Source organism: Sminthopsis crassicaudata, chromosome 4, assembly GCF_048593235.1.
Source record: "Sminthopsis crassicaudata isolate SCR6 chromosome 4, ASM4859323v1, whole genome shotgun sequence".
Classification (NCBI taxonomy): Eukaryota; Metazoa; Chordata; class Mammalia; order Dasyuromorphia; family Dasyuridae; genus Sminthopsis; species Sminthopsis crassicaudata.
This window is the reverse complement of record NC_133620.1, coordinates 147,589,557-147,602,248: the sequence shown is the minus strand read 5'-3', so window position 1 is coordinate 147,602,248 and position 12,692 is coordinate 147,589,557. Positions and strand designations below refer to the sequence as shown.

General features: G+C 37.1%; 1 protein-coding gene across 1 annotated transcript in view; it reads left to right on the top strand.

The window, feature by feature from the left end:
• Positions 1 to 983: 983 nt before the first annotated feature.
• Positions 984 to 12,692, top strand: part of RAB32 (RAB32, member RAS oncogene family) — a 49,488-nt gene continuing 37,779 nt past the window's right edge. Inside the window, exon 1 of the mRNA XM_074309605.1 lies at positions 984 to 1,439. Within this exon, the coding sequence (XP_074165706.1) occupies positions 1,187 to 1,439 (253 nt within the window). The 5' untranslated portion in view covers positions 984 to 1,186. The remainder of the gene's footprint in view (positions 1,440 to 12,692) is intronic.

Genomic DNA, 12,692 nt, shown 5'->3' with positions numbered 1-12,692 from the left:
TAAAAGAAGCTGACTGGAAGCAGGGAAATTTTGTACTGAAGAAAATGATCATGATAAGGGGAGATGAAGGCCCTGACTTGGCTTCCCATAGAACTTGGAGTTTGAAGGAAGCAAGGCAGAGAGGAGGGGAAATGAAAAATTCTTAATCAGCATTCTGCAACTATTTTACCTTCACATGAATATCAGTATAGCTTCCTAGCAGATTATAATAATAGTTGGAAGTTGTTGCTGAATTCTCCTTTTAAATTATTCTACTTAGTTTGCTAGGAAACCACCTGTATTTAGCATTTGTTTTGCAAGGAGGAATAAAATGCCTTTCATACCTAAATCATATTATAAACTGAATATTTTTTATAATTTTCCCTTTGAAGATTACCTAGATGTGTGTCCTAAATCTAATCTTTAAATAATCTCTTCCTAAACTGTCCCAGAGGGTGATTTAGGAGCTGGTGTATATGAAAGTTAACTCATCCCTTCTCCATTACAGACCAGGCCCATCCGGATGGGCCTGAACCCCATGTATACTAAAAATGCAGGGTTGAAGGGTGAATGAGGTCCGTTCCTTAGAATCCCGAAACTAGCTTCCGTTCCTTATGTTGGATTAGAAGCAGGTTTATTTAATTTCTCCATGGGCAGAGAAGCAGTAACCCTCTATGTGTGTGTGAGCCCCAGGCAGTCTGGGAGTAGGACAGATAGGAAGCATGATCTAGCCCACCATAGGAATTAGCAGGAAGGTTCTGCAAATTCACTCCAAATTTCTGCCCAGCCCAGGAGAAGGGGGTGGGGCACAGTGTGAAGAGCTCTATACTTACCACCAAAGAGAAGAGAGAAAGTAAGAGGGGAAAGAAAACTGGCAGAGTAGCTCGGTCCCGCCGGGCCTGGGGCCAGGCCGAGGAGGGAGTGGTCAAGAGGCCGTCTCCTCCCCCAAACAGCCCCTTCCCCGCCCCGAACAAGGGGGTTTTTATAAGGCGGAAGGTTCCGGGTCCTGTGACTGGAGTCAGGTGGTGTGAGAGCTGTTTAGCTAGTGGGAAGTTGCTAGGAGAAAGTTGAGAGTCTTTAAGAAACTTCTGCATTTGCTGCGCGTCCAGTGAGTCCAGCTGCGGAGCCGCGTGCGCTCCACTCCGGGTCCAGACACGGGAGGTTCCGGGCGGGCGCCCTGAGCTGGGGGCTCCCAACGGCGGCGAAGATGGCTGGTGGGGCGTCTGGGGATCCCGGCCCGGGAGCGGCTGCGGGCATTGCGGTGCCTGAGACCCAGGAGCACCTCTTCAAAGTTCTGGTCATCGGCGAACTTGGAGTAGGGAAGACGAGCATCATCAAGAGATATGTGCACCAGCTTTTTTCCCAGAACTACCGGGCCACCATCGGGGTGGACTTCGCCCTCAAAGTCCTCAACTGGGACAGCAAGACGCTGGTCCGGCTGCAGCTCTGGGATATTGCAGGTAGGGAGCGGGGGACCCCATCAGTGTCCTCCCTGCTCTACCCTAACCTGCTGACCTCTCTGACTTCCTTTAAGCCCCAATTAAAATCCCACCTCCTACAGGAAGCCTTCCCCAATTTCTCTTAATTCCAGTACTCCCTCTTTGCTAATTATCTCTTATTTATCCTGTATATATTGTTTGCATCCTATATTTTGCATGTAATCTCCATTAGTTTGTAAACTCCATGAGGGCAAGCATGGTCTTTTGCCTTTTTTCGCATCCCCAGCCCGTCGAACTGTGCCCGGTATAGAATAGGTGCCTAATTTATTGATTGATTAATTTTGAATTGATTGGTTTTCCTCTGTTTCCCCATCGGACTTGGTGGCAGCTTCAAGGTGTCAGCTTTTATTGATAAATTGATTCCTCTTGATTTGGGCCCGAAAGGGTGTTGCCTGCAGACGTCCAATTTTCCAAATCTTGAAATTAAAAGACTTTAATTAATACCTGTCATATAGGGAGGGGGCCTGCGGTCAGGAAAACCTGGATTCAGATTCTGGACGAGGGCTTTACTGGCAGTGCAGTACTGGGCACTTAAAAGCATTTAATTCACTTAACTTTTAGTTACGCCAAAGTTGGAGCGCTGATGCTGAATTGCTTTGACTGGTTTTCTCCAGGGAATTTGTTCACCATACCAAGGAAATCATTAGAAAAATTCTTCTTCTGCTTCTTCCCCTCCCCCCTTTTCCAATAAATAAATAAATAAATATAAGTTCTGAGTTTCTCTATTCCCTTCCTTCTATTTATTTGAAAGTCTAATTGAAAAAAGCAAAAACAAAACCTGACTACAATAACAAAGTCGATGGGGAAATATCATTCTTAAATATCTTTTTATTTATTAGTTCTTGACATTTATTTGTATTAGATTTTGATTTCCATTTTTTGTTCCCATCCTCCTCAAAGCAGCAGTCATTCTGATATAGGGCTTTATATGTACAATAATATTAAATGTGTCCACATTAGTCATGTTGTTAAAGAAAAATCAGATCAAAAGGGAAAAACATGAGAATGGAAAAACAACAGCAAAAGTGAAAATAGAAGCATCACTCTTATATCATATTGAAACTTCTCTTTCAAATTTGAATCCTCAAATTGCAGCCATGAGTATACCCATCTTCCTGCCAGATATGGGATAGGGAAGGGAAGCTAGCTGGCTGGAAATTGACCAATGCTGGGCCAGCAGCAAATTAGTTAGCCATCTGGCCCTTTTTAAATAGCAATTCTTCACTGACTTAGAAAAACTAGTCAATGATAATTGGGTATTTCATGGGATTTTGTATCAAGTAAGAGCCATAGCTGGAGAGAAGGGAATGAAGGCTTCCTTGAAGAACATGCCTTCATTTAATTTTCTTTATATTCGCATCTTCTTTCCCAGAGCTTTGCCCATTGTTGAATAGGTGGCCACTAAACATTCTAATGTGTCTACTTTGTGTCCCTGAGGATATAAAGAAGGCAAAAGACAGTTCCTGTCCTCAAAGAAGTTTACCTGTTTTAATTTGTTCAGAAAGACTTGATAGAAGAAATTGGTTTGAAATTTTTTTCTAAGGAGTGGAAGGTGAGAACAACTAACCAAATCTAAGCTAGCCATAAATCATCCAATTTGAAGTTAAAAGAGTCTCCCTCCCCAATCCAGGCAATTGGGGTTAAGTGACTTGCCCAGGGTCACACAGCTAGGAAGTGTTAAGTGAGGTCATATTTGAACTCAGTTCCTCCTGACTTCAGGGTTGGTGCTCTATCCACTTTGCCCCTTAGCTTCCCCTTAAAAGAGTTTTTTAAAGTTTACCATAAGCTTTGGGGGATTATAGTAGTCTAGAAATTCTTTCCAGAAATTGCCTTTTTTTAAAAAAAATATTTTATGCATGCCCTAACATTTAATAACAAAATAAAAGAACAGGAGATTGATAGACCTGAGTAGGTCCTTATCAGACAGCTGATCCACCATCTTATTTATAAAAATAAGAAAACTGAGACCCTTTGAGGTAATTTCCCTAAGATACACAGCTAACTACTATTAGAACCTCAGGCTCCTGCCCTAAATGGTTTAGGAATTCCAAGCCTAAATATAAATTTGTTTGAGAAAGCATTTCTCTCTTTTCATCTAAATTATAGAAAAAAATTTGTATAAAAGTTGCTTTGTTTGGAATCACTCAGTGATCAATGTGAAATGAAGTTTCCAGACCTTGGCTTAGTCTTCCTGTCAGTGGTTTTTCTGAAGTCATCCGTTGAAAAGTCTTCTTTGTAAACCAAATATTTCTCTTTTGAAATACTTCCTGTGATTACACAGAACATTGATGCACACAGAACTCAATAACTGCCTTACTTCCTAACAAAATCTGTTCTTTTAAATGGTGCTTAAGCATGTGATCATCTTTTTTTAAAAAGTTTTTCCCCCCAGTTCTGATCTTCTGTCTAAATGCAATTTAAACTGCATTTAGACATGATGATTGACTCTTAGAAGTAAAATGAGAAACCTTCATTACCACTATTGGGTATAACTTTAGCATAATAATTAGACTTATTTTTTGCTGGTGGTTCTTTGTTCTTGAAGAGGACCATAATACTATGGAGGTGATGCCATGACATGCAAGTGAGTTGGATTTAAGTGAGGGAGGGCTGGGCAAGGTCACCTGGCTCACTTTTTCACCCAGAACCATCCGGGTCCAGTGGCAAGATAGAGATCAGAATGACTGGAGATGGCCTTGATAATGTGGCCTTTTTAACCTTAGGTCTTTAACCTGCCTCAGTTTGACTGAGTCAATACTCATTCTATGATTAAGGCTAAGATTGAGGGGGAAAAAAAAATGGCCTCTTAAGTAGTCAAGTTCCAATCTGGGAGGGGAAGACTCTCTGGGTTTCTGGTCTTGTCAGAAACAGTTCCTATTTACTTTCATTCTGAGTCATGGAGCTTGGCTTTGGACCTATTGTTGGCCAATCAGTGAAAGCCAGTGATTTGATTTTAAGGTTTGGGCCTTTAGAAAGAAATCTAGTCACCCAGTCCTAAGATATCTTGGGATGTTTCATTTCAGCATTTTTAAAAATTATATTCTTTCAGGCAGAGTACCTCCAGATTAAAGGTATGATACCCTATATACATAGAAGGAAGGAAGAGATCTTTTTACTAGATCCAGATGGTTCCGGAGGGGAGAGTAAGGCTAATGAATTTGTACTGTCCTCATTCATTTAAATCCAACTCACCTGCATGTCATGGCATCACGTCCCCATAAGGGCTGGACTTGGATTCCAGAACACCTGAGTTTGATTCCTGTGTTAGAAACTGGGAAAGGCACTTAATGCCTCTCAGTCTCAGTTTCCCTAGGTGTAAAATTGGGGTGAGAATAGTATCTACTTCCCAGGATTGTTGTGAGAATTGAAAAAAAATGAAAAGTTTTAGAGTATGTTGCTCATATTTGAAAAGAGATGCATAGTAGGCCTTCAGTAATCCCTACTTGATTTCAAGGTATCTTCCTCCAATATTATTAACCTGAAGCAGAAGCAAACTTTTTATTAGAATCTTCAGTACTATTCTTAAAAATCCATAAACCTATGTGGCTCTCTTCAACAAAGAGATGATTCAAACCAGTTCCAATTGTTCAGTGATGAAGAAAGCCATATATACCCAGAGAGAGGCCTGTGGGAACCTTTTCACTCTTTGTTGTTTGCTTGCATTTTATTTTGCTTCTCTCTCTTTTTTTTTTAAACTAGTTTGATTTAATTTTTCTTGTGCAGCACAGTAATTGTATAAATCTATGCATATAATAGATTTAACATTTCTACCATGTTTAACATATATTGGACTATTTGCCATTTAGAGGAGAGTGTGGGAGAGAGAAGAGGGAAATTGAAACAAAGTTTTGCTAAGGCTAATGTGAAGAATTGTCCACACATGTTTTGAAAAATAAAAAGCTTTTATAAATTTTTTTTAAATCAATAAACTTGAAGTTTGTGGGAAATAAAAGCAGTTTTCAGCAGTATTGTGTAAGTGAAAAAATGGAAATGGCAGATGATAACAATTGTATATGATATTGCCTACCATTAATATGGGACATTCCTTATTTATGTTGCTTTCTTATACAAATTAATTTAAAAACCATTAATAAAGGCCTTCTATAGGTCTAGAAACTATGGTAGAGACATGAATGAGAAAGTGAGACAGTCTCAGCTCTTCAGGTATTTGGATCCTTGGAGACTGATGGGGTGTGTGTGTGTGTGTGTGTGTGTGTGTGTGTACATGTACATTTGTACTATAAAGTAAGGGACACATACAGTTGCTTGCAAGGTGATGAAGAAGCTAGAGTACTGGAACCTAACACTTTTTGTATTAAATTACTTACCTACAGGCCACTTGAATGGAGTGGTAATACTGACTCCTATTTATGAAGTTCTTTAGAATTCAAAAACAGTTTTTACACAAAGGTCCATGCAATAAGTTATATAAGTAGTTTTTTCATTGTGCCTATGGGCACTGACCTCAGAAGTTAAGTGACTTCCCTACTTCCCTATAATTATAGTAATTTGCACCCTGGTCTCCTGATAACCAGTCCAGAAGTCTTTCTACTATACCAGATTATACCTATAGGGAGCTTTTTTTTTTTAAATTTTATTTTATTAAAGTTTTTATTTACAAAACTTATGCATGGGTAATTTTTCAGCATTGACCCTTGCAAAACTTTCTGTTCCAACTTTTTCCCTTCTCCCTCCCCCCACATGGCAGATAGTCCAATATATGTTAAATATGTTAAAATATATGTTAAATTCAATATATGTATACATATTTATACATTTATCTTGCTGCACACACACACACACAAAATCAGATCAAGAAGGAAAAAAAAAACTGAGAAAGAAAACAAAAAGCAAGCAAACATTAATGGAAAGAGTGAAAATGCTATGTTGTGGTCCACACTTAGTTCCCATTGCCCTCTCTTTGGGTATATATGGCTTCCTTCATCACTGAACAATTGGAACTGGTTTGAATCATCTTATTGTTGAAGAGAGTCACGTCCATCAGAATTGATCATGGTATAGTCTTCTTGTTGTGTACAATGATCTCCTGGTCCTGCTCATTTCACTTAGCATCAGTTCATGTAGCTCTCTCCAGGTCTCTCTGAAATCATCCTGTTGGTCATTTTTTACAGAACAATAATATTCCATAACATTCATATGCCACAATTTACCCAACCATTCTCCAATTGATGGGCATCCATTCAATTTCCAGTTTCTAGCCACTACAAAAAGAGCTGCCACAAACATTTTTGTACATGTGGGTCCCTTTCCTTTTTTTAAGATAGAGATCTTATACCTATTGAGATCTAGGGACTCTTCATGTTTTGAATTTATGGGCCTTGTGATGCCTGAAGCTGAGGCCTGATTAATTCCTTCAAAAATAGAAGTGTGGATTGCAAAAGGATAGGTAGGTGGAGTCTGCCACTAAATCAGTGACTAATCTACAGCATAGGGCTGTGGTATTAGTTACAGAGCTTCCTTCAGTTTATGTTTTTGTGGGGCAGGGGCAGGGGGATTCTTAACCAAGTCAAGTGCAAGAAATGTTTTTGTCTTTGAAAGCTTTAATGTTGAGTGACCGGACTCCAGTATTTAATATTTTCTCTAAATTATTAGCTGATTAATCTGAACTTTCTGTGAAAGAAGGCAGGAAAGAATTTGGGTAAATAAAATTATGAGTCATTCTGATATATCCTGCAAAAGGTTTCTCACTGCATACAAGACTCTAGATTTATAATGTAAATGTAAATCTCAATTCAGTATTAAGCTGTTGCTGTATCTTAAGTTGTATTTCAGGTCTTTATTCCCCAAATCTTAGTTGAGGTAAGGGCTTCCCCCTCTGTAAGAAGTACAGAGGTTCTTAAGCCTAAAGAAATACTTAATTTTGACACGGAGGTGGAGAAGTAAACCTATAGAGATGCCCACTAAAGTAAGATGGTGTCAGATGTGCTTTATAGACCAAAATGCCAGATTAATCTTTTCTTGCTACTTTCTCATTTATAAGAAATAATATGTAGCTTACTGTTCAATCATTCAACACGTATTTATTAAACACCTGCTTATGTGTCAGGTGCCAAGTATACAAAGACACCAAATGAAATTATTGAAAAAGAGCACTTATAGATGTAAATATGTCCAGAATACAAAGAAACTTTTGTACAAGAGAGAAAGGGTGGGCATTGGTACTTGGACAGAGAGGGCAGATCAGGAAAGGCGTGGGTGACTTTTGAAAGAAGTGAGGGATTCTTATTCAAAGGTTGGGAGGAAATACATTCTTGGCAAGGGGAGCTTCCTATGGTATGGATGTTATTATTGCCTTTGAGGAAAAGAGAAGAGTCCACTTTCATGGTATGATGGGAGTCATCTATAATGAGACTGCAAAGAGGGGCAAGGACCAAATAAATTGTGGTGGACAAAAAAGTTTGTAGTTGGTTCTGGCATTAATAGTCTTTGTTGAAAAAGGGAACGATCTGGTCAGATTTGTGCATAAGGAAAATCACTTTAATAGCTGGAGAATGGATTGAAAGGAGGACCTGAGATAGATCATTTAGGAGGCCATTATAGTAGTCTAGGCTAGAAGCATCATTACCTGAATAGGAGAAAGGTTCACATTGGAAAGACGTTATAAAAGGTCAGAATATCAAGATTTAGAAACTGAATAGAGTTATTGGTTGAGGGACAGTGAGGAGTTGAAGACACAAAAGTTATGACCTTGGGAAAGGAGAAGAGTCTCAGGGTTAGGGGTCAAACAGAAACTATTCCTATTTACATTCATTCTGAGTCTTTCTGGGGCTCACATTATGACCAACTGGGGCTTGGCCAATCAATGAGAGCCAGAATGAATTCATTTTAAAGCATGGTCCTCTAGAAATAAGTAATAAATATTAATAGTAAATAAAATAAAATAGAGGCTAGGGAGTGGAGAAAGATTAACTTATGAGATAAACTTTGGAATAAGAAATATATTAATGTTATGTAAAAAGTATGTATATCTTCATTACTTTTTGGATGACTAACAGGACCTTTTTCAAAACACTCCCATTATTATCAATTACAAATAGCCTCTTTCTATCAACTTCCTTGCCCTTTAACATGTCTTATTCTTTGCCAAGTTTCTTTGTGAGGTCTTCTGTTTCCTTGAGTCTTAACAATAGGATTTTTCAGTATGAATTAGATTTATTCAGTAACTAAATAAGGCAGTGACCTTATAGGAATAATAGGAAAAGAATTCTTTTCTAATAGGAAAAGAAATAGACTTACTTTAAATGGCTTGTTTAAACAAAAATTTGCACTTAAATACATGTTTGAATGTGGGCAAATTACTGAAATCTGTGACCCTTAGTTTCTGCATTTGTAAAATGGGAATAATGTTTATATTGTTTACTTTGCAGGATTGTTATGAGGAAAACAAAGATGTAAATTAACAGTGAATAACTGGGATATATATATATAAGCATATATATATATATATGCCCATTTATATGTATGTGCTGGATATGTTTGTATTTGGTTATCCTAGACTGATAATTTTAATGACATTTAATATTGGTCCCTTTTACTATTCCTTATATACTTTTTGCCAAGGGCCAAGTTTGTGGCACATGATCACTTTTTGTAGAAATTTCCTCACTTTTTGCAATAAGATAGAAAATAAAAGTAATGTGTTCAAGTGACACATGTATCATTTGGCACTTATTTGAAAGATACTGACTTGTGACATTAGCCATAAATGACCATCAAAACTCAAGGGCATTAATGGGATAGTATTAATGCCATACAAGTTTATCAATTTCAAGCCCTCTTGGGACATTTGGCAATTTAGAGGGAGTTAAAAAAAATGGACAGGATTTAGTAATCACAAAATTTATCTTTCTAGCCAATTGGCCACATAAAGGAATTCCTTTCTATCCAGTTTCAGTGTCAGACTTGAAAAGTAAATATAAAATATTACCTTTTAATTTTTTAATTATTTTCTCAAGGATTAGATTGGGACATAATTTTATATTTGCTTCTGGATAGTTGTGATATATATGAATCTTCTAGAAAAGAAGCCTTTGTGGCATAAAGCAAATAGAAGGTTATGGTGTCTAGTCTTCATCTCTTTGCAGTATAATGCAACTAACTGGACTCTGGCCATCATTCCAATATATTGAACACACACCATTATTGTCCAAGTATTTGAATTTTTTTTCATAGGCCATTATAACATTATAACATGATTTCTTCATTGAGTCATAGAAACTGGTGTTTTTATTTGTAACTAGGAACTTTGAGTCATATGACCTGGCATTTGTTAGATGCTTGTTAACCACCCTAAGCTCAACTGAAAACAGGAATACTTACAGTTTAACTCCCGGGAGTGAAGAAAAACATATGTAAATGAATTACTTTGTTTTTCCCTAAACCATCTTTCCCCCTGATCTCTAATACTCCCACCTTATCAGAATACCTTAATGCAGGAAGGGACCTTAGGATTTCAAATGCCATTTTTTACAGATGTGAAAACTAAGAACATAGAATGAGGTATTTGCTCAGAGTCTTACAACTGGATTAGTGGTAACGGTAGATCTAAAACCTAACTTCTGACTTTTAGCCCTACAAAAGGTAAGAGTAAGAGTTTTGATTGACATGTTAAATTGGCCAATGCATGGCATAGTGGCAGCATTTATAGGCTTTGCAAGCTTTGATTTATATTAAGTTCTTGGTTCTACTTTATTTCTCCATCCATCTAAGTGGTTTTGCATTTATCAAACATTTGTTTTGGTTTTTTTTATTAATTTTATAATTATAATTTTTTTGACAGTACATATGCATTAGTAATTTTTTCTAATAACATTATCCCTTGTATTCATTTTTCCAAATTTTCCCCTCCCTCCCTCTACTCCCTCCTCTAGATAACAGGCAATCCCATACATATTAAATGTGTTACAGTATATCCTAGATACAATATATGTGTGTAAATCCAGTTTTCTTGTTGCACGGTAAGAATTGGATTCTGAAGGTGTAAGTAACCTGGGTAGAAAGACAGTAGTGCTAACAGTTTACATTCAATTCCCAGTGTTCCTTCTCTGGGTGTAGCTGTTTCTGTCCATCATTGATCAACTGGAAGTGAATTGGATCTTTATGTTGAAATTTATCAAACATTTGTTACCTTCTGGTTGTTTAATATAATATAGTTGCAAGATTATAAATTATTATCTGCTTACCTAAAGGTAATGCTGTGCCACAGCTCTCTTTTAATGTCCTGACCCAATTTCCCTAATTGTCCTATTCAGTTACTCTGCCTCAGATTATAACCATTCCCTCCTAATTTTAGGATAAAGGCTATACTTGGAATAAATATAATCTTAATGTTTGATGGGATAAAGGTCTTTATCCATTTTAGACATCATTAGAATATCAGGAGCCTCTCCAGTACCTCCCTCCATTATGTCATCCTCATCCTAGGTTCCTCCCCCCATTAGATCATCCCCATTCAGGTAACTCCCCCATTATGTCATTGTTCTTGTTACCCTATAAAAGAATGCTATATCCCATATTCATTGCTGGATTCTTTGAGATAGTCTCCTTCAGCCTTGGAACCAACCATGGATCCATTGGTCCCAGTAAATCTCTCCATTTAATAAAATCTGTATTGAATACTATGTAATCTCTGTCTTGCTTAATCTCTCCAACATTACAGTAACAAGATAGTGATTTGCTAATCAATTGTTAGAAACCATCTAAAGATGTTACTTTACTGATTGATTCATATAAGTTGAGGCAAAGCATTGTTGTTAATAAGAACCAGATTCTATCTTCATAGCTCACATTTATACGTTATGTATTAAGAAGAGACCTCTTGAGTAAGCTGGTTACTCATATAGGTATAAGAATACTTTATATCTTAAAACAGCTTTGGATTTAAATTTTTGTTTAACATTCCTTGTTGCCTAGCACTATCTTAGAGAAGGGGTTCTTAAACTGGAGCCCAAATCTTTTTTTAAACAATTATTTTGATGACTTTAAATATGAAAATTTTCCTTCATTTTGCATTTAAAAATATTCCTAGAAAGATCTCATAGGCTTACCAGACTGCCAAAAGAGACCATGACTCAGAAATGGTTAACTATCCCTGTTCCAAAGGCAAAATATTCAAGAGAACTTAGAGGAAATGGAATCTTTAGAGTTATGCTTTCAGAACTCCTTTGTTGTGGAGGAGAATTTCAAAGATTTACATTGTGTGATTCCTAGGCCACCTTCTGAAAGTGGCAAAGAATACGCCTTCACATCCAATCAATAAACTTAGGGAAAGTGGGAGAGAGTGGGCTGGAGCTGACAACTGAGTTGAAGTGTTACAATGCTACTAATATAGAAATTCTATGTTGAATTATGAAAAGTTAAGGTACAGGGATGATCCTTTGGAAAAGGGCTTTTTTTGTTTGTTTTTAAATAGAAGGTGATACAAGCAGTTTTCACATAGTGGTTTTGATTAAATAATAATTTGGTTTGATTAAATCATTTTGGTTATTTTGCCTTTGGTTAAATAATTAATTTTGCAAAAAGGAATCCACCTTATACTGCCCAGAAGGCTATGCAGTTGTATCTTTGATGTGACTTTTCTGAAAAAGAAATAAATGACTATCACGTAATGTATTGAATGTTCATTTAAAAAGAGGAAAAAAAACAACCTTTCTTTTCTGATCCCTATATCAGTAGTCTAAGATTATGTTAAATGATTAGACTATAAAACCTTTTTGCCCCAGCAGGACTATAAAATGCTGAAACTCTGCTTGTGGTATAATCAAATACTAATTAGATACATAGGATGCCGTCCGAGAACCCAGGTTCAAATTATGTTACCAATTTGATGGTTGTGTGAGCTTGAGAAAGTCTCTTAACCTCTCAGACTCAATTTCTTTATCTATAAAATAGGAATAATATTTTTACCATCTACTGACAAGGGTTACTGTGAGGATAAAATGAGGTCAGGTGTCTGTAAAAACTCTAATATGGGAATCTGATCCTCACAAGTAAAGATAACTTCCTGCAATGATTTACATTCTGGGGTGAATTGGGATGGTTGAGGCTGGGAAATGGGGGCAATGGGATCTTCCTTAATAAATATCTCTTTTAGTATTTATTTGGTTTTGGGTGGCTCAGAGAGACCATAAAATAGCACTTGTTTTGTTCTGGCCAGAAGTTCTAAAGATCTTCCCCTTCCAGATTGTTTGGGTT